Genomic DNA, 20,594 nt, shown 5'->3' on the forward strand with positions numbered 1-20,594 from the left:
GAAAATGCAATATAGCCATGCTTGAGTGGAAGGTCTGTTAGCCATACAGGAGCTTTATTCACTTTTAGATCAACTGGAACCTCACCACCTGCAAGAATGGAAAGAATGTCATTTGGTTGAGAGAAGTGTTCCAGGAGTAATAACCTGTATGTAGCTATTCATATCTACATGTGTCCTCAGAACTACACTAATTTAGTGGTTTATTTAGGTTTAGGTTTATTTAAACTTCAGGAAAGATAATGAAATCTTCATTCAGCTGAAGTAAAGTGTAAAATATCTGACCTGGGAGCCAGGGTGTTGCTCAGGTTGCTCTGCCTGTGGTTCTGGGCGCCATCTTGTGTCACTTTTGGGCCTTCAATGAGCATTAAAACAATAATAATAATTTTTAAAAAACCAACAACAAAACCCCCCAAACAAACAAAACCAAAAACCCCCAACCAAACAACAACACCAAAACAAAAAAACCAAAACCAAACAAAACAAAAAAAACCCCAAAACAAACAAACAAAAAAACTCCCCCAAAACAACAACAAAAACACCAAAAACAAAAACCCAAAACAGTATGACTTAATTTGAAGTTGCTGTATGATGAGATTTGTATTTCTGACTCTTGTGGGCTCTCAAGTGTCCCTTTTCTCTACTGATATCTGCAGCTCCGTGCATTTCTTCATCAGCTGTCCTGACTATAATCCAAAACACCAGCTTCTAATGCTTTTCATTGAAACACCAAACATTGCAGGATAAGGCATCACAGATTTGATTTAGCAGCAGCTCTTACATACTGTGTCACACGCACCTGCTACGTCCCCAAGAAAAGTGGCAGAAGATCCTATGTATTTAGACATAAACAAAAAAAGTCATTGCTTTAGCAACTTTTGTTTCTTATTGGGTATTTCTTTTCAAATCCTTTTTTAGCCTCCTTCAACTTAACGAGAACTGATGAGAGTGAATTGTGGCCACTGCTGCTTTCGCAATAAGAAACGGTTGTATTCTCATGACTTGAGGATACAATTTAGTTACAGGTTTCACTTCTACGTAAGGCGATGCAATTTCAGTGTTAACTGGCACGGAGCTCACGTCCCAGTTCCTGAATTCAGGCGAACGCGTTCTCACAAACTCTCCCAAAATCATTGCCCTCATTCCATAGCACACACCTGAGCGTGTAATTCTGCTGTTAATTTAAACCATCTTTTAGCGTCATTAAAAGCTTTTCTCCACTAGATCATAGAGACATATGGACCTTAAAGATCACCTGATCCCCAACCCCCGTTGCTATGGGATAATAAACTTATAATATCTCCTGATAATTCAATTTAATAGAAATAATCCACTACGTCATGTTTATGTATAAGCATATACTGGGAATCGACTACTCGTTTGCCACTTGCTGGACTGTTTCAGTCTCTGTTGTAACTTCTTAGTAATCGTTGTTGTTACTTCCCTCGGCGGGCTCACGAGGGAAAGACACTTTGGATCAGCCCCCCACGAGGAGCCGAGCGCCGCCTCAGGGCGACGCCGCCATTTTGGGCGAGGCCACTTCGGCCGCTGAGGGGCGCGCGCCCGAGCCAAGATGGCCGCCGGCCAAGGCGCCCGCCCCGGATGCGGCCGCGCGCCCCGGCAGCCGTCGGCCCGAGCCGGAAGTGCCGGTGCCGGCGGGCGGCCATGGCGGCGGGCGGGCAGCGGGGCGGGCCCGCGGGACTCGCCGCCTCCCGGCGCCGCGGCGCGGGCTGAGGGGAGCGGGCCGCCCGCCGCCGCCCTCCCGCTCCCTCCTTCTCGGCCGGAGGAAGGTAAGGAGCTGCCGGCGCCCAGAAGGACCCGCGGCGGCGAAGCGCGTCTCGCCCGGAGCGCGGGTCCGGCGGGCGGTGTGCGCGGGGGTCGCCGGAGGAGAGCCCCTGAGGGCTGAAGGGGTCCGAGAACCATCGCGGGTGTGCCCAAAAGCTGCAAGTTGGAGCTGGGTCTGAAAACGGAGAATAACAATGAGAAGCGTCTGTTAGCTCAGCGTCTTTTGATATAACCAGGAGCTAAGGTTCCTCTTCTGGCTACTGCTCAAGGGCAGGATCAAAACGCGCTGATATTTACCTTCTTAAATCTGGTGCTGTTTTGATAGTGTTTATGTTTTCAGTATGTACATACCTTGTGACGGTTTATTTTCCTCGAAGGCGACAACTCATGAGCCAGCTCGGATATGCCGAACTGCTGGGAAAAACAGCCAGCGGCTTCTTTAGCGGGTAAACGCAGACCTGGCGTTCAAGTTTTTACCTTCTAGATGAACAGTTCCTTTCAACAGTTTTTCAGTTGTCCTACTAAACGTATTGACTCGGGGTAATAAAGGGAAACGTGCAGCTGAGTTATATAGAAGGATCAGCTGAACGAGACGTTGACATTACTTAAGTGTACAATAGCCTTCTCAAGTGTTTACTGTTCTCTTTTAGGTATTTACTGTTCCTTCTCAGGTATTTATGTCCCTGAATGTTTGATTCTTTTAGCCACCATGAATGCAGGAGTCTGAGGGCCAGAACAATTTCTCTAGGGCTGTCTTGATCATTCTGTCATGTCAGGATTGAGAATATCCCTCAGTTATGTAAAATCAGGATTGCCAACAAAACTGGCAGATTGGTCTGGCTCAGAAAGGGTGATTTAGAATGGTGTCATGATTTTGTATCATTTATGGTAAATTCTGTAATGCTTCCATGAATTGTTACTGTTTTCTATGCATAATGCATTTTCAATAAGCATTTCTGCATGGTATTTTAAAGGCCTGATATATTTTCTTAAAACAGCACTACATAGATGGATTTTACCCCTCTGTAGGAAAAGGTCTGAAAGGTAAAAAGCCCAGAGGTCCGAAAAAGCGGGTTGTTTTGAGAACCCTAATCAAGTTCAGAGAAGCAGTGGTTCTCCCTGCCCTGTGCAAGGGCTGTTTGGAGGGGAAGAGGTGAAGACTTCATTTGTGTGGAGGTACACTCCAGCTGAAGTGTTAGTGACTGCTTTGAAGAGTGTTTCCAGTCCCCTAGACCCATCTGGCAAGCTGAAGATTTGAAGTAGCTCAAATTGAGCCCAGTAGTGTCTGTGAGGCTCCAATAATTTGTGCAGGTACATCCCTTTAGTGCAGCCTAAGCCTTGAACCTCATGTTCAAATTTCTTTCTGTGGTTCATAAATGGGCACTCAGCTAGAGCTTAATGAAAGTGGATGTTGCTGCACCACAGACAAGCAGTGATGGTACCATTACTGGCTGTCTTGCAGGCATCAAAGAACTTTCCAAACTTTACTTATTTATAGAAAATCTTACATTATCTCTGTGTCTAGAGACATTGAGGGCAGATGGGGTAGGTAACTTACCCAATTGATGACATTTGTTTTATTCCCTAAGTACCTGGCTTAAGCCAGGTATATCCTGATAGCCAGCAAGCCCTAAACCACCCAGAGCAATCAGTGGAGCTTCTTATGTTGTTGCCATTAACCTGTTGCTGGCAGAGTAATGATTTTCTATGATGTAGAGAAAACTCAGGTCTTCAGAAATTGATGTGTGTGTTTTAACTAATGTGCAATGAAAAGGTATAGAAAGTTAACTTATGAAAACCAAGGTTCATCTGTTGCCTCTCTTTCCAAGCTGTACTGAACGTTTCTGTCACCTTTTGTTTCAGGTGCAGAGCATGGAGAATGATGAACTTCCGCCAGAGGATGGGCTGGATTGGCGTGGGGCTGTACTTGTTAGCAAGTGCTGCAGCTTTTTATTATGTCTTTGAAATCAATGAGACTTACAACAAACTGGCACTGGAGCACATTCAGCAGCACCCCAAGGAGCCACAGGAAGGAACCACATGGACACACTCCTTAAAAGTACGACTGCTATCCCTGCCCTTCTGGCTGTGGACGATAATATTTTTAATACCGTACTTACAGATGTTCTTGTTCCTCTATTCCTGTACGAGAGCTGACCCCAAAACTGTTGGGTATTGCATCATTCCTATCTGCTTGGCTGTTATTTGCAATCGTCACCAAACATTTGTGAAGGCCTCTAATCAGATCAGTAGATTACAACTAATTGACACTTAGCTCAACTGCTACTTTCTGTTGCTGGTTTGAAGCAATTGCATTTGCTTGATCTAATCACAAGACTGAAGTTCTGAGTGAAGGCCGGAAGGGGCCTTTTCTTTCAAACTGATAAGCAATGAAGAGAATGACTGTTTTCTATTTAAAGCAAACAAGTAATTACAAAGGTTTTTAATTGTGGATCTATCCAGTGGCCAGAGTGGGAGAGACCTGTGTGTCATGTGATGGAAGTATTCCTCATTTTGCCTTAATGATGCAAAATTGCAACTCTCCATCTGAAATGTCCTGTGGGGAAGCAAGTTTCTGGTCCACAACTTTACTCCTCTGTGCAAAAAAGTGATTTCCTATGTTTTCCCTTGGAGTGAAATCAATGAAAAGATACTTCTTTTGTGGTAAATGTAAAAGGAAAAAAGAAAGTAGGAACGTGATTATAAAAGCTGCACTTAACGCAATTCTTTGCTTTTTCTTTTTTTTTTAATTATCTACATCAGTGCTGTTTAAAATGAATTTTTAAAAAATAAGTTTAGATACAAAAACAGGAAGCAAAGAATAAAGTTTGTGCAAACCTTTAAAGGGAAAAAGTACATTTTTTTCTGTGGTAGGCTACTTCTTTTCAGTCACAACAGTCCCACACTGTAGTAGGCAGGCAGTGAGGAATGGCATAGGCCTGGAGATTGATGTTTTAAACTGCTCCTACAACATCAAAAGCAGTCTATGCTGGCATTGGCTTGTAGTCTGCACAAAAATTCTTTTGTGTTTCCTTCTCCTGTCATCTTGCTTGATAAAATTACAAATTACTGAAATTTATGACCATTCCAGTTTCACTCCAGACATCATGGGAAACTGTGCTCCAAGAGAACTGATGTATTAGGAAAAACTTTGAATTTGGGAAAGTTAACTGTTTGGGAGATGCTACTACCAGGTTGTAAGACAGATAATCATGTTTCTTCCAGAAATTCAAAGAAGTAAGGTACCTTCTCATTCTTGTAATGAATGTAAATTTCTTCAGTCATACTGAAATTCCATTGAGATTTCTTTGCCATAGTTTCAACCTCTATTTTTCAGTGCTATTTTGGAATAGCATGTTTTGAATAAGACTGAATCTGTTCTTTCTTTCTGTCCATTTTTGTTTCTTCTGAGAGCTAAATTTTTGTCCCAGCCATGATGGAAGTAACAAATATGAAAACAGTGCAAGATACACTTCTCAGAAGCAGTAGGCTCAAAAGAATTACGAGCTAAACTCCTTGACTATAATTTCAACTGTATGTGATTGTCCATATCTAATCATCTCAAATGCTAATCTATTTCTGACTGCTTTAATGGAATCCTGGAGAGTTGTCTTTCTCTTCCTTTGGAAAGAGAACACTATTTTCACTGTTGCTGTGTTTAAGCATGGCAGTTCCAATACCTTAAACTTTCTGTTTGCACTTGGAGATACTTTGAGACACTGGTTTCAATCGTCAGCATTGGTGCTAGGACCTGAAAACAATGTAGCCTTTGCAAGAAGGGTTTGAGTTCTAAGTGCAATATGAAAAGGAAGAAGCTGCCATCTTAGTGTGCTGGAGTAAGAGTAAATTATAAACTCTGATGAGTAGTTAGTATCTTGGGGAGTCAGAGCTTTTAAGTTGTGTTGTTTCTCAACTTTTAAAATCACCATGCTATTTATCTATAAAATAAAAACTTTTCAATGTTTATAAACACAAGTCTATTAATGCAGATACTTATCAATAGCTTTTCATTTTTGTTGTTTGTTTTTGGTTTAGTGGGGTATTTTTGTGTGTTTGGTGCCAGGCAGCAGTGCTGGCTGTCAGTTACTGTAGCCTGTGCTCATGTCCTTCCCTCAGTGTGTGTGTTCAATTCATCTTTTGTTGTCCTCTTATGCTCTGTGCCCTAATTGTTTGTAGCCTGAAATTTTGGGGCTTGCTGGATGAAACTGAATCCCCTTGTTTCTTTACTCTTGTGTAAGAGAGATACCTCTGGCTGGACTATTTTTAACTTCACACTGTAGTTTTAAACTGAACAGTTACATTGTATGCAGATGGAATTATTTAAAGAGCCAAGTGCATAAGAGGAAGCATCAAAAATAGAAAATGATAAGAAGAACTACCTCATTTTCTGTCATGCAAGCATGTGACCCTTAGCAAGTTCACTGGCAGGCCTGGTGGGATGACCCAAGCTGTCTGGATGTGGAGCACGTGCTGGGCATGGTGGGGACTTGCAGAACGGGGGCTCGTGTTCGTAGACTTTTCCATCAGAGGCCTTGTTTTGGATTCCAGCTGTTGACAGGCATGTGCTTTGCAACTAACTACAGAAAAACACACAGTCTAATTCAAGCAAATGCTATGTGCGTAAGCATTTGAGCTTGGAGTGGAAAACAGCAGTGGAGAACTATTAACATTGTGTATACAAATATTAGACAGTGAGAGTAGGAGAAGAGCTAAGTTAGCTCTGCTGGGTGCTTCCAGCATTTTTGACACCAGAGGAACATCAACAGGTGGAATCTTACCAATAGGGTAAATAAAGGAAAGGCTATAAAAATGAATGATAAATTGGTTTTTACTGCAGTATTAAAAAAAAAAAGTAGTGAAATAACTTTCAGCTTGATTATTCTGAAAATTTATAGGTATTGTCAAGGCTGATTATCTGAGTCACCAAAGAGCTGTCTGTAACAGAAAGTGAGATCATCTACAAACTTTTGGGATAATCAAGCTTGAAGTTTTGCAACATTCTGAGGCTTTAATGTTCTGCCAACAAAGTGAGTAGCTGTAACACGAGGGTGATTAATGATCATCTGTATGCCACTTACCCTAGATTTCTTTTTTTTCATTTGTGCAACAAGACAAAGCACTGTCAGACTGCTTGAACATCACTTGAGCAGTCTCAATCTTTCTTAGTTTCTTTAGCTGCTTGACCTTTACCTGACAGTCCCTTCCATCTCAGGAATGTGTCTGCCACAGGTGCTACTAAGCCTGTCCTTCATTTCCTGCCATGGGGGAGCAGGTCCAAGAGCATAACATGAGGCTGCAGCCCTTCAAACTTGGACAAAAGTAAGTTACAATAAAATCTGTTCCTTATGACATGTTTCTTCAGCAGCAAAGTAGGAAATTTGATTCATTTCTTAAATTAAAAATATGAGGATTGACCTATCCCTGGAACAAAACATTGCAGTTGATGCAGAATACATATTAACTCTCCTTATTTTCTCTTGCCTGGTCCATTGTTTTCTTAAAAGGACACTCTCTAGTTTCTCTTACTCGTTTTTTTTTTAAATCCTGATTTTTATGTCACAGTCTTTGATGAGAACCACTTTTCTAGAAATTACCTAATGCACAAAAGCAGCTTAATAATTTTATTGTGTAGTTAAATTTTAAGAACTGATTTATCTTAGCTCTCTTTAAAGATGGTGCAGGTTTCTTTGGGAAGAAAGAACATGCTACAGCCATAAGAAGGTGCATCTGCTCAACTCAGTCCTCAGGGCCCATGTCTAGCCCAGGTGGCTGGTGCAGAATTGCTCAGGTGTTCACAGTGCTGAGTGCTAACCTAGTCACCGAGTTAAGCCCCATGATGTCCCAGCTGCCAGACTACTGGGTAGTGCAGAGAATCTGATACTCATAATGGCTTATGGATAAGTTACCTTTGAAGATGGAGTGAGTGGGAATCAAACGGGCTGCCATGGGTGAATGGCATTCAAATCCTTTAATGAAAATGATGACTGTGGATCCCTCTTCTGGGAGATAGGAAAGGCACTGCACTTTTAGACAATGCCCCAATTACTGAGCATAATGAGATTACCTCCTCTCACAGAACTGAGTGCCTTGCATACTTGAGACTTAAAACTTTTCTTTAACACAGAACACTGCAACCTGTTAAGTTCCTTCGTGAATTTAGCTTTAAAGTTATTTGAGCCAGCAATTCAGTATTTCAAAACAGTAACAATAGAGTACATCATATAATCCCAGTCTTTGTGAAGGAGACATGTTTTGACATTTTTTGTTATGTTTTCTAACTAGTAAAAGTAGTTGGTTATCATCTAACCACCAAGAATTTAGTATCACATCAGCTCTTTTAATTCCATCCAAACACACCAGCATTCTCCCCTTTATTTTAGTGAGGAAATCCATTGAGCTCCCTTGGGCCAGTAAAACCAAGTTCTATTAGTAAGACATACAAACTGCACTGACCAGTGCAGATGTGGTGAACTGAGCTTGTTCTGTGCCCCCTTGAAGGCTGGTTGGGTACAAAAGCACTGCCTCTCTCTGAGGTGAAGAATACAGCATCTTTTTTCCATTGAGGCTTACCTCCTTTGCCTAAAATTCAGGGCCACAGATGACTATGGGGCTCTCCAGACAGGGTTTAGAACACAGCTGTAGGAGAATGGGAGGGTAAGGAACCACATCACACTAAAGCTTCCCAAGCCTGGTAACTTCACAGCAACTCTCAGAAAAATGAAGTTTTTTCATTTCATCAAAAGAGTTAGGGCACCTTTGCCACAAGCAAACCTACAACTTAGAATTGCATAAGGTCTCCTGAAGCTTCAGTGCTGCTAAGTTAGGGTCTGTTGCTTTAGACCAAACATTGTCAGTCCATGACATGCCAGTGGAGTGTTTACACGGTTTATAGGTAAAGGCCACAAATTCTTGCCTAATGTTAAATGTTGCTAATCAGCCATTAGACAGTTCATACCATTCTGGAAGGTTTATCTGGAGGAAAAGGGAAAACAGGTGTACAACCTGAGTTGGTCTTTTCAGTTATGCTTCTATCTCATCTGCCAACAGAGCATCTTAGAGTATCTGAGAATATAAAAGTCAAGGACACATCTACTGGACCTCATTTCTGGCTCTTCCCTGCATTTCAAATGGATGCAGACAATTTTGTCCTCATAAAAGTTCATTTATTTCCACACTTTGTCCTATATATGTAAGTCCCAAGATTTGCTCAGGTTCCATAACATATACACAAACTGTGCCCAGAGAACACAAGAAAATGAAAATAACCTCCCAAAATACTTTTCACAGTATTAATTCAGGCAGTTAAATTCTGCTAGAGTACACTCTTAGGCCTTAAGCTCTATGGAATGACTATCAAGAGTGTTTTATACCTGTTCACAGAAGCTTGATTGACAGGTGACTAAACCTTGTTGATGATAGGCAAAAATAATCTTCCACAGTAGGATTGTACAGGAACAGGCACAGTCCTATACATGCTTGTTAATTTTGATACTTATAGTGGTCTTATATTGCTTTTTCTCCATACAAACACAAGCTGTCTTTTAAAGATCACATTTGACAAAATAACTCTTTGCAGGTTTTATTGCTTTATTTTAAAAGTGGTGTCACATGAAGAAATACTGTGACTCAAAATAAGTTATTAAAAAACCTACCAATCAGAAGATTTGTGAGAAAAGTCTGTACCTGCCAACTAGTTTACAAAAACTGGTGCCAGCATAGCACTGGCACCTCGTAAGCCACACGCTGCTCACACCCAGGCGCATCCTTTCGGAAAGGCTTCCGTATTAAACCAGTGTCGGGATGGACATTTCGCATTTAAACGGGAGCAGCAGCGCCGCGGGAGCGGCTCCGTGCAGCGGGCCCGGGACACTTACAGTCGGTACAGCCTGTCCGGGCGCAGGCCCGGCCTCCAGCGCCGCCCTCACGGCTGCTGCACCTTCGTCCGCTTCACGGGAGGGTCATCGCCGCTCGCTGCCGCGTCCACGTTGTTTTCGTCTTCGCCTTCATCCTCCTCCTCGTCATTGTAGTCGTCGTCGTCGTCATCCCCGCCAGCACCTGCCGGAGTCGGGGCGGGCGCGGGTGAACGGTGCGGGGCGCGGGCGGCGCCCCGGGGCCGGCGGAGCCCCCTCGGCGCGCCCCCCCCGCCACTCACCGCGCCGCGCGCCGCCCGCAGCCGCCCGCTCCTCCTGCACCAGCGGCGCCAGCAGCTCCACCACCCGCTCCTGCAGCTCGCTCAGGGCCGCCCGCAGCCCGCGCAGCTGGGCGGCCTCGCCCTCCGCCGCCGCCGGGTACGGCACCCGCACCGTCCGCGTCCGCCCGTCGCGGCCCCGCAGCTCCGCCACCAGATCCCGGCACGGGCCCGGCTCGGGCTCCGTCTCGGCCGCCAGGTCCGCCATCACCGCCCGCCGCTCATGTGCCCGCCCCGCCGGTCACGTGCGGGCCGCGCGGGCCGCCCCGCCCCGCCGTGACACACCGCCCACGGTCACGTGGGGCGCGCGCCATTCCGCTTCCGCTGTGGCGCCCCCTGGCGCCTCCTCGGGCCCGCGTTTCCCGCCTCGCTTCGCGCTCCTCGGCCTTCGCGGCCCGGAGATGGAGGCGGCGGCTCCGGAGGGCGCCGAGCCGGGAAGCGGCGGGAGCGGCGCGGAGGAACCCGTGGTGTCCCTGGCGGAGGTGCTGGCGGAGAACGAAGAACTGGAGAAAGAAGCGCGGGCCGTGCTGGGGGGCAGCGACCACGAGCGCTGCAGTTACTCACAGGTGGGGGCGGGGCCGGGGGCCTCGGGGGCCGGGGGCGGGGCCTGGGCCCGGGGCGTGGGTCGGAGGCGGGGCCGAGGGGCGGGGCGAGGCCTGGGCGCGCGGGGCGGGGCGGGGCGGTGCAGCCCCCCCCCCAGTCCGCCGGCGCCCCTCACGCCGCGGTCCGTCGGTCGGTCGGTGTCTCCCCCAGGGCGCGGTGAAGCGGCAGGCCCTGTACGCCTGCAGCACCTGCACACCGCCCGGCGCCGAGCCCGCGGGGATCTGCCTGGCCTGCAGCTACGAGTGCCACGGCACCCACCGCCTCTTCGAGCTCTACACCAAGAGGTACGGGCCGGGGGTGGGAGCGGCCGTGTAGGAGCCTCACAGCTCCCGTGGCTCCCGATAAACTGCTGGGAATTGTTCAGAATACGAAAGCCAGCGTGTTCTCACTTTATATAAACCCTGAAACGCTACATTTATCTTTCCAGGAATTTCCGCTGTGACTGTGGAAATAGCAAGTTCAAAAATCTGCAGTGCAAGTTACTCCCGGTAAGCTTCAGACAGGTTTCGGGCATTCGGAGTCAAAATAACAGTCCTGGGAGGGCGGTGCCTTGCCTCAGCCAGTGCTGACTCATGTGACACCTCCAGTCCTCCCAGGAAGTTAGAAAGGGTGGGAATATTACAGCAAGGAGTAAAACTGTTGAGGGACCGAAGGGAAATGCTGGGAGCAGAAGGAACATTTGGTCCTTGCCATCCATGAGGGCAGCAGTTCTGCATCCATGGTCAGCACACCTCCAGGGGCAGGTTGTGGTGTTTCTGCACTCACGTATCTCACTGGCTTTAAGCTGTTTCAGAATAACCTTTTGGGATGCAATTTTGTAGTTGCATTAAGAAAATTTAAGGCTGTGCTGCTATCAGAGGGACATTTCTCTTTCCTTTGTGATGGCATTAGTGCCCTAATAGTTTGTCACCAGTGCCTACTGCTGGGATGGTTTTTTACTGTATTAAGCTGCCTCTACTTTTCTTCTTCGTGGGCATTTTGAACTTTTCAAGGAACTGGCAGTCTTCATCTAGGAGGCAGCAACAAGATGCTGCTTGGTTTGCTTGCACTGGTGCTCTCAGGATAATAGCTGTCCAAACGTTGAAACAGACAGTGGTTTTGTGTATGCTTGTTTTGTTCTGGGAGAATTGAAATGGATCCAGAGCTAGTCAGCAAAGTCACGGTGCAGTGATCCCTACAGACACATGTGACAATTGAAGATGTTACCACTTCTCATTTGAGTCAATGAAATAGATCACATGGTTGTTCCTTCTGCTTCAGTTCAGTGAAAATTCAATTGTATAGGTTAAGTGAGCTTCAGCATCTGTCCATTAATCTGTCTGACACCACAGTTGCCATTTGCTACAAGGGTGAGCAGACTGTTTTTCCTCTTTAGTTTTGAACTTTAGCATTCCTCATGTGCCCTATCTGCTGCTCATTGTAAAGCAGAGGTGTCTGGAGAATATCTTTCTTTTTGTATATTCAGGCTGATGAAAATAATGATGGTTTTAGGAATTAAGGGAGAACAGAAATGGCTGTCTTTTGTCATCTACTATCTTTTGTTTTTTACTGTGTTGTCTTTTGAGACTTTTTCCCTTTTTCTCCTAGGAAAAGGGCAAGGTGAATCCAGGAAATAAATATAATGACAACTTTTATGGATTGTACTGTATATGCAAAAGACCTTACCCTGATCCTGAAGATGAGGTAAGACATACAAAATCCAGTAGTAATCATACATAGATGGTGTTTATGGTAGATAACTGTGTAAAGGGTGATCACTGAGCTTTTCAAGGAAGATCCCACTTCAAGAAATCTTATGTTCCATATTGGTTTTCATGTGTTGTGTGAAGTAATTACTTGATAATTTTTTTCTAATGGTAAAGTATGTTTATGCCTTAGAGACAGATAAGGAAGACAAGTCATCATTTGGACACAATGGTGCTGCAGTTTCCTGAAGTTGCAGAGTTTCTCTAGGGGACAGGGTTACTATAACCTTGAGAAATGTGCATAATAAATGCATTACATGTGATAGGAGAGGTCAGAATGTGCTTCCCTGTGCCTGCAGCATTGCTCTGGCAGGGCTTCTGGGCTGGGGAGAGTCTGTCTTGTCGCACTAGCTACAGTCCTAGGTGGTAGCCAGAACACTTTTTGTCTCTCTGGAACACTAAAACACAGCACTGCATTTGCACGTGCATGCTGTTGTTAGCAGTCACAGGAATCAGGTGTTCTAAAGAAAAGGGGAAGCACAAGTCCACAAGTCTTTCAGATACAAAAAAGGGCAGTTTATAAGCTCCTCTCCCTCAAGTTCAGAGTCAGCTAAAAACATTTCTGAAGAAATAATTAATAGTTGTTTAATAACAAAGCATTTCATACTGTCCTGTGTGGTGACCAGTTAAGTTTGGTTCTGGCATCTTTCACTGACCTGATGACAATGGGAATATCAGTATCTTTTTTCTGCTGACCTGTCTGTTCATGCATTTCTGCTTATAGGAAGAAGGATACCAGTAGTGTATTAACTTTTATCAGCTTTCTGTGAGAAAGTCTTGCCCTGCTGGGAAGACTGGTTTTGTAGTAATAAATGGGATTTCACAGCCTCAGTCATATGAGAGGCGACATGTGTTGAACCTGAGGGAAGCAAACTGACCAACAAATCACTGACTACTTATTAATGGCAGCTCTCTTTGAGGGGTGAAGAGGGAAATGCAATTCACTGAGCAGGATTTTCATGGTCCTGCAGTTTGAGACTGGTGAGAGATTCTGGAGGTTGCTATTAATGCTAATAATATGAATGTTCATCTAGATTCCAGATGAGATGATCCAGTGCATAGTTTGTGAAGACTGGTTCCATGGAAGGGTAAGGAAACTATAAATAGCAGAACTGCCATTTGCACAGGATGGAGTTGGTGGTGGCTAGGTTTGTATGGTAATTCTTACTTGGGAAGTGTGCTGTAGTTCTCAAAAGAGATTAATACAGGAGTTCCAAGGCATTTGTTTTCAGCTTATGTAAAGGAGCATTGAAAATCTACTCTTGCACTGCTGTCTGCTCCAGTTAAAACATACTGGGAAGAGTCCTACCTTTTTGAAGGTTACCACTGAAGAATAAAGTAATAACTTTATAACTGTCTCCTTAATTAGAAAACTCTAATCAGCATAGTTGGTGAGGAAAAGATTCTTACTGAGGCACATCATTATCAACGATCTGAATAGTTTTTCCTTCAAAAGAATGTCTTTTAAACTCTTAATTCCTTTAAGTAGCAAGGAACAGACTGTGCTGTTCATTCTTGATTTCAAACTTTGGGGAAGTCTTTTGAAAGCAGCCAAGCACTGTAGTGGGTGCCCTACTTAATGGGTAAGCATTAAGGATTCAGCCTCTTGTGCCTTGAAGGACACAAGTGAAATTCTATGCTTAAAGTTGCAAGATCAAAGAGTGAAAAAAAAAAACGATTGGCTTCAGTGATGGGTTCTTGTAGATAAACTTCTTCTGTATTAAGTGTGTGAATGAAGAATGTTGTGCTGCATAAATAAAGCTTTGCAGAAATGCTTTTTCAAAAGAAAGCCACTAAGTGCTTTTAATTGCCCAAAGAGTTCTCATCAATTTATGGACAGCTTTGGGACTGAATTCTTCTCAAGTTCAAGTATGTGATCAATATAGATGCTTCACTTCTGGGTGCTCACTTCTTTCTGACAGCATCTTGGAGCAGTTCCCCCGGAAAGTGGAGATTTCCATGAAATGGTGTGCCAGGCCTGCATGAAACGTTGCCATTTCCTATGGGCTTATGCACCCCAATTAGCAGGTAAAGAAAGTCAAGAGATCTGAGCCAGTACTTTGTCAGCATGTATTTCTCATACATGGTTGGTTAATGACATAATATTGGTTTTAAGTGGTTGGAGAAATGATACTCATTAATTATATTGGACAATCACCTTCAGCAGTGGAACATGGGGGATGGCAGTAATTTGTGTAAAAAAACCCCAACAGTTTTCATTCTTAAATCTTGATTCAGTGCTGCTTGCTTCTAGTTACTTTATCAAAGATGTCTAGCACAAAATGGGTGAAGATTTAGTACGTGACTCAAGGAACTTAATTTCTAAACTGGATCAAAGAACTGAAGAGCCATCCTAAGGGAAGCAGTGAGCAAACACTTCTTACAGACGCTCTGAGCAGCAGAGAGTGAATGGCAGAGTGACCTGGAATGAATATGTTTAACATTAATCTGGGTAGGGCTGGGGCTGTGCTCAGGACACACGTTCCCTGTGATCACGCCAGCTCTGTGGACTTAAAAGAATAGGTGACTTGAATTCTGTAGAAAGAACTAGTTTCTCACTAGTTTCTCACTAGTTTCTCCTAAAATTACTGCTTGTGTCAGCTGCTGATAGATTTGTTGTGTGCCCAAAATTTCCATGGTATTTTCAAGGTTGGCTACCTGAAGTTCTTTTCCTTCTAATGTAAATAGTACCGAACGGGGTGTTTGTCTGTTTTTGGTTTTCCTCCTTCTAACCAGCTTTGTCACAGGGCACATTCTTGAATTGGCATCAAACAGAAACTTGTTTTAAATAAGAGATTAGCATAGTTAATCTGGGGTGGTGTTTTTGAGGTGTGTTTGGAGAAAATGAAAAACTCCGACACAGTCACGTGACAAAAAAAGCACATGACAGTTACTGAAACTGTGATAGCTTGCAAGAGGTGTCAAGAAGGACAGCATCTTAGTGAAGAACCTCTTCCCTCTTCTCTCTCCTAGGGCTTAGATTTTGGGAAGCAGAGTGTTTTAGAATAGGAGAAGCTGAGAGAATGTCTGTAGTGGTCTGTACTTTTTCTGGCACAGTATTTTTATTTGTGGGTATGTATCTTCCAGTTCCTCCTTTGACCAAAGCAAGCTCCCTTGAAGATGAAGGGATTGTCCTGAAGGTAGAGGAAAGTGAAGAGCAGAAGAAAGAAATAAAAAAAGAAGCTGGAGGGGAACACCATGACACAAAGGAGGAAAAGCAATTGGAACAGTTTAATGAACCATCCACTAGCTCTGGGTCTGCCTGTACTGAGGTAAAATGTGCCTTCTGCTCTGAGCTGCACATCCTCGTGCTGCTGACAGTTGAAGTGAAGCCCACCTCACTCTGTACAGGCTCAGGGAAGGGTGTTCAGTCTGTTCCCATGTTCCTCTTCAGTCCTGCAGTCTCTGTGGAGCACAGTGTGAGCTGTGGAGCAGGGCTGTCAAGAGATGTAATGTCTGTTTGCAGATGGGCTTCATCTGTCCCTTCTTCTCAGCCACCTGGCCAGTACACTGAGGTGACTTCTCTTTGTTCCAATACACGGTGTAACTGCACTTGCATGATGGTCCAGCTCTGAGTTCTTAAAGATTTACAGTTTTTGCAGAAAATTTATACAGAAATTTCCCATGGAGATTGCTGAAACTACATCAGAATTCTCATGTGGATGGTAATATAGGTTGTTTATAAAAATAAATGTGTTTGAGACAAAAGAAAATTCCTGCCTAAGGAGAAGGATGTGCCAAAAAGAACAGGGTCTCTTTGAAGTGATGTTACAGAGTATTGAACACTCTCATTTTATTTCAGGTAGTTACTAAGAGTGAGGAGCTCATCTGCAAGCTGAAAGAGCTCCAAAGCAAGCCATTTGTAAAAAAAGATACTGCCACCTTTTGGCCATCCAGCTGGAGGAGCAAATTATGCACTTGTGAAGACTGTTTGGTATGTATGTTCTCTTCATATGTATGTATGTTTGGTATGTATGTTCTCTTCATTACCATCACAGATGTGGGACAGGCAGGGAGGAGCTCCCAGACTATCATTGAGGAGAAGCTTTAGGTAAAATCTGTGTGAATATTCTTAATGGTGAAACCTCACTTCTTTCCACCTAAAGATTCACATTGAATCCTGTGGGATTAACATAGCAGGAAAGGGTTTCTAAATGTTTGTATTTTCTTTGCTGCTTTAATCCAGTATTGCTTGGAAGTTGTTAAGAGAAGAATTCTGAAACACTGGATACAGATTCACCTTATTATTTTTATTGTTGTTATTTGTGATACTGAACACAACGAGGACTGGGGGAGAGCGCCTCCATCTGAGAAGTTTTGTCACATAAATTTCACTTTATTCTCCAGAAAATGTATTCAGAGCTTGAAGTCCAGTTCCTGACAGATGAATGTGACACTGTCTTGGCCTATGAAAATAAAGGTACCAGTGACCAAGAGACAGAGAGAAGAGATCCTTTAATGGACACCCTTAACAGTATGAACAGAGTGCAGCAAGTGGAACTCATCTGTGGTAAATACAACTTCATTTTTAGAGTCTCCCTTAACATGCTTTACCTGAACAGTTTGCCACAAGAGATTGATATCTAGTGTGTAGTGTCAAACTACTTTTTAAGTAACATGCAGACAACTGTATGACAGGTTGCACACCTCAGTCAGGATTGGTCCTCTCTGGCCCACCATGACAACTGTAATTTACAGTGAGACACTGGATGGTGTGTGAACTTTCACCCTGTTTAAAATCTTAGATACTGCAATGATAGTGATATATTGTAATGTGAATATTTAAACATTAATTTGAACTTCTGCTGTCTGGCTGATTTATCTTACCCTATGCTGTTGTTTGGCAATCTCCTGTTGGCTGAGGAGTGCCAGCCAGGTGTCCCCTGTGGCTCTGCTGCAGAGCACAGTGACAAGGCAGTGCTGAGGTGTTTTACAAGTCCAGCCAGGGCTCTGCACTCTGGCAAGGACAGTGTCCCAGTCCCCACTTACAGGCTGCACCTTCCCACCACACCCCACACGTGCTTTTGTGGGGGAAGCTGGGAGCAGGGCCAGTCTGTTGGTTACCTGTACTAATTCACTCACTGATCTCTGTATCTTTCTCTGAAATCAACCCAAACAGACACACTGCATCAGTTAGTCTCATAAATGATTAGGCTTCTCATGTTTACATTATTATTATTTATAATCTCATTCAAACCTAGATTTGTCTGAATTAAGCCTAACAAATGACAAGAGGAAGTAGAACAAGTTGTGTTCTTGAGCCAGTGTTAAACTAAAACTGAGTATCTTACTGTTGTTTTCTTTGCCTTTGCTTTGCCATCCAGAATACAATGATTTAAAGACAGAACTGACTGACTATCTCAGGAGGTTTGCAGATGAGGGAACGGTAAGGTGCAACTTTCAGAATTTGTTTGCCAGAAAATGTGTTTTAAAGAACTGCTGAGGGCTGGGTGGTGAATACCGTGATGTTCTGTTGTAATGTTTTTTCTTGTCTCTTGGAGTTGCTGGCACTACAGTAGAAATCTGAAATCGCTTATTTGATTTGAGGTTAACAATTCTTTAACGATATTGTTGAGAGATAATGGGAACTTTACAGAAATCTATCTGCAAGGTACTGAGAGCAGTTCTTAGATTAAAATGAAACTTCTGTTGCTCTCTGTTGCTCTAGGTAAGATATTCAAGAAGAAAAGCTTTTAACCTTTCTGGTTTTTCTTATATTGACTCTAAACCCTTAAAAGAATAAGGACTGACCATGATTGTCAGTCTTGTCAGTTGTTTTCCTGCAGGAATTTGCATGCCATCATTAAATATCACTTGCATTTTGTTGGCTGACTTGCTGTATTGCTATTCTTAGTTACATTGGAATGACCCTGAAGCAAGCTAGTGAAAATCTTGCTTTGTGTTAAATTTTCTGGATGATAAAAGCAAGAGGTCAAAGTCATTAAAATACCATTGGGAACTTTGGTCATGTCTTTGCTCTGCCTTTGGGGAGCTCATTTCCCTGTTTGTATTATCTACAATAGAATTTGGGCATTAATCCTCTCCTTCAGGTGCAACAGGAAAGCTGTTCCAGAGACATTTCAGAGTATTTGCTTTTCTGTGCTTTGTGTATTATGTGTGGAGATAAAACAGGATTCTTTAATTAAGCTCTCCCACCACAACTTGGGTTTCATGCTGCTTCTCCTAGGTGGTTAAAAGAGAAGACATTCAGCACTTCTTTGAAGAATTTCAGTCTCGGAAAAGGCGACGGACTAACAGGATGCAGTACTACTGTAGTTAGACTGAGAGGGTTTGGGTCTGAAAGGACAACTGGCAAAACAATGTTCACTGGCAAACAGAAAAGGCATCTTCAGTTTTTGGCTTCTCATCAAAATCCAGCTGTCCAAGAAACATCATCATTTTGTCTTATACTTCCTTCATTTGTAGCACCTAAAACATGTTCTTAACAAATCCTTACATGGCACGTAGAGGGATTTCAGTAGCGATGGACTTGGCATTCCCGGCAAAGCCGGCCGTGTCTCCAGGGGAGGAGGGCGGCTACCGGAGCAGCGTGTGCTGCCGCTCCCCTGGTTACTGCCGGGGCTGGAGCTGTGCCTGTGCTAAACCCGCCCGGCCTCCGCCCTGCCCTGCCCTGCCCTGCCCCGCGCTCCCGGCTCTCCTGCCGGAATGGCTCTGCCTCCTCCCGTGGGGCTGCAGCCATTCCGGTGAGGGCCCAGCACCGAGGAGCTGCCTGTCCCTGCCCTGTCGCGGCCCCTCCGGGGCTGGGGGCCGGGCTGGGCTGAACCAGCGCTGCTGCCTGCCCGCTCCCGTTCCCCGGGCTGCTTGCGAATGGGAAAGCTGAGCTTAGGCTTGATGCAACACAGTGTTTTGTCTGGTTTTTTACATTAAAAATCTTATTTCTAGTATTGGACAGGGATGATTTCTGTGGTTAAAAAAAAAAATTCAGATGATCTTAATTTGCTCATCAGAACAAAAACAAGAACTAGGAGGAGGTACTAAATTACAAACTAAGCATGGGGGGGTTTGTTATATGCTTTGATTTTAAAAACTAGCCTACAGCAAATTCTTCTACTTTATAAATGTTGCTGAAAACACTGCAGCATCCTGGTATGTTGCTACAGTATGGAATGTTCTTTTTATAACCACTGTGATAATCATGGGACAGGAGATGTTTCACTGACTTTTAAGACTACACGTAGCTGCAATTAAAAATTAAGATTTTGTAAGTTTGGAGCCTAATGTAGTTAGACCCCAAAACATACATTAAATTTCTAGTTTTTGAGGATTTCTATATCATGGGGTACTATTCTGCCTTTCCATGTTAATGGTTTTTGAAAAGCAAAGGTAGACTTTTATCATTCTCACTATTAACTATTTCTGACCATTTTATTTACAAACAGTAGTTTAGCATAGATGCTCAGCTGAGCAGCTTCATAGAACATAGACTATGCTGAGTTGGAAGGGACCCAGCAGGATCATCACATCCAACTCCCTGCCCTGCACAGGACACCCTAAGAGTCACACCATGTGCCTGAGAGCAGTGTCCAAACACTTCTTGAACTCTGTCAGGCTGGTGCTGTGACCACTGCCCTGGGGAGCCTGTTCAGTGCCCAACCACCCTCTGGGGTAAAAAACTCATCTCTGATATCCAACCTGAACCTCTCCTGACACAAGTTCAGGCCATTCCCTCAGTCCTGTCACTGGGCACCACAGGGAGGAGATCAGTGTTTGCCCCTCCTCTTCCCCTCACAGGAAGCTCCAACTGCAGTGGGGTCTCGCCTCAGTCTCCCCCAGGCTGAACAGACCAAGTGACCTCAGCCCTCCTCACATGGCTTCCCCTCAAGGCCCTTCAAGGTCCTCCTGGCCCTCCTTTGGACACTCTCTGACAGCTTTGTTTCTATTTTATAATGTGGTACCCAGAACTGCCCCCAGGGCTCGAGGTGAGGCTGCCCCAGTGCAGAGCAGAGCAGGACAATCCCCTCCCTTGCCTGGCTGGTGATGCTGGACCTGGTGCACCCCAGGACATGGGTGGCCCTCCTGGCTGCCAGGGGACTGCTGACTCATGCTCAATGTGCCATCGACCCCCAGGGCCCTTTCCTATTTGCTTTTAAATTTAACTCTGGGTATTGCACATGCTCTTATTTTGGTAGCAACTGTTACAGGAGCTGTAACTGCACATCTAACTACAATATAAAAAGATTAAAATAACTTTTCACTGTGTACTGTCTTGTTTTCTCTCAGTGCTGCTGTAGTGTTACATCCTCGAACCAGGCAGA

The 20,594-nt window shown here is 44.3% G+C and overlaps 3 protein-coding genes across 6 annotated transcripts; 2 read left to right on the top strand and 1 right to left on the bottom strand.

Moving 5' to 3' along the window:
- Nucleotides 1-21: 21 nt before the first annotated feature.
- On the bottom strand, nt 22-1,940 carry LOC129121113 (uncharacterized). Of its 2 annotated transcripts, XM_077180636.1 has the most exons (4): nt 1,360-1,940; nt 797-829; nt 283-683; nt 22-88 (listed from the first exon to the last, which is right to left on the bottom strand). In XM_077180636.1, the coding sequence occupies exons 1-2, from the start codon at nt 1,918-1,920 to the stop codon at nt 800-802; spliced, it is 591 nt and encodes a 196-aa protein (XP_077036751.1). In that variant the 5' UTR covers nt 1,921-1,940; the 3' UTR covers nt 22-88; nt 283-683; nt 797-799. The 2 variants fall into 2 exon arrangements, with proteins under 2 accessions (XP_077036751.1, XP_077036750.1); XM_077180635.1 differs by having other exon boundaries at nt 283-829.
- On the top strand, nt 1,650-4,638 carry LYSET (lysosomal enzyme trafficking factor). Of its 3 annotated transcripts, XM_054634019.2 has the most exons (3): nt 1,651-1,787; nt 2,160-2,228; nt 3,646-4,638. In XM_054634019.2, exons 2-3 carry the CDS (start codon nt 2,170-2,172, stop codon nt 4,055-4,057), a joined length of 471 nt encoding a protein of 156 aa, XP_054489994.1. In that variant the 5' UTR covers nt 1,651-1,787; nt 2,160-2,169; the 3' UTR covers nt 4,058-4,638. The 3 variants fall into 3 exon arrangements, with proteins under 3 accessions (XP_054489995.1, XP_054489994.1, XP_077036752.1); XM_054634020.2 differs by lacking the exon at nt 2,160-2,228 and having other exon boundaries at nt 1,650-1,787; XM_077180637.1 differs by lacking the exons at nt 1,651-1,787; nt 2,160-2,228 and adding an exon at nt 2,721-3,093.
- A 4,359-nt stretch (nt 4,639-8,997) lies between these two features.
- On the top strand, nt 8,998-20,526 carry UBR7 (ubiquitin protein ligase E3 component n-recognin 7). The gene is made up of 11 exons (XM_054634014.2): nt 8,998-10,536; nt 10,724-10,857; nt 11,001-11,061; nt 12,161-12,256; nt 13,353-13,406; nt 14,241-14,346; nt 15,406-15,590; nt 16,121-16,252; nt 16,666-16,828; nt 17,643-17,704; nt 18,506-20,526. The coding sequence occupies exons 1-11, from the start codon at nt 9,583-9,585 to the stop codon at nt 18,596-18,598; spliced, it is 2,040 nt and encodes a 679-aa protein (XP_054489989.2). The 5' UTR covers nt 8,998-9,582; the 3' UTR covers nt 18,599-20,526.
- Nucleotides 20,527-20,594: the final 68 nt, after the last annotated feature.

The sequence above is a fragment of the Agelaius phoeniceus genome, chromosome 6, assembly GCF_051311805.1.
Source record: "Agelaius phoeniceus isolate bAgePho1 chromosome 6, bAgePho1.hap1, whole genome shotgun sequence".
Lineage (NCBI taxonomy): Eukaryota > Metazoa > Chordata > Aves > Passeriformes > Icteridae > Agelaius > Agelaius phoeniceus.

Coding starts and splice junctions, on each gene's coding strand:
- UBR7 (XM_054634014.2), top strand. CDS start 9,583: ATGGACATTTCGCATTTAAACGGGAGCAGCAGCGCCGCGGGAGCGGCT. Junction 10,858..11,000: donor TTCGAGCTCTACACCAAGAG/GTACGGGCCGGG, acceptor TTATCTTTCCAG/GAATTTCCGCTGTGACTGTG. Junction 12,257..13,352: donor ACCCTGATCCTGAAGATGAG/GTAAGACATACA, acceptor ATGTTCATCTAG/ATTCCAGATGAGATGATCCA.
- LYSET (XM_054634019.2), top strand. CDS start 2,170: ATGAGCCAGCTCGGATATGCCGAACTGCTGGGAAAAACAGCCAGCGGC. Junction 2,229..3,645: donor GCCAGCGGCTTCTTTAGCGG/GTAAACGCAGAC, acceptor CTTTTGTTTCAG/GTGCAGAGCATGGAGAATGA.
- LOC129121113 (XM_077180636.1), bottom strand. CDS start 1,920: ATGGTTCTCGGACCCCTTCAGCCCTCAGGGGCTCTCCTCCGGCGACCC. Junction 830..1,359: donor AAACGAGTAGTCGATTCCCA/GTATATGCTTAT, acceptor CTAAATACATAG/GATCTTCTGCCACTTTTCTT.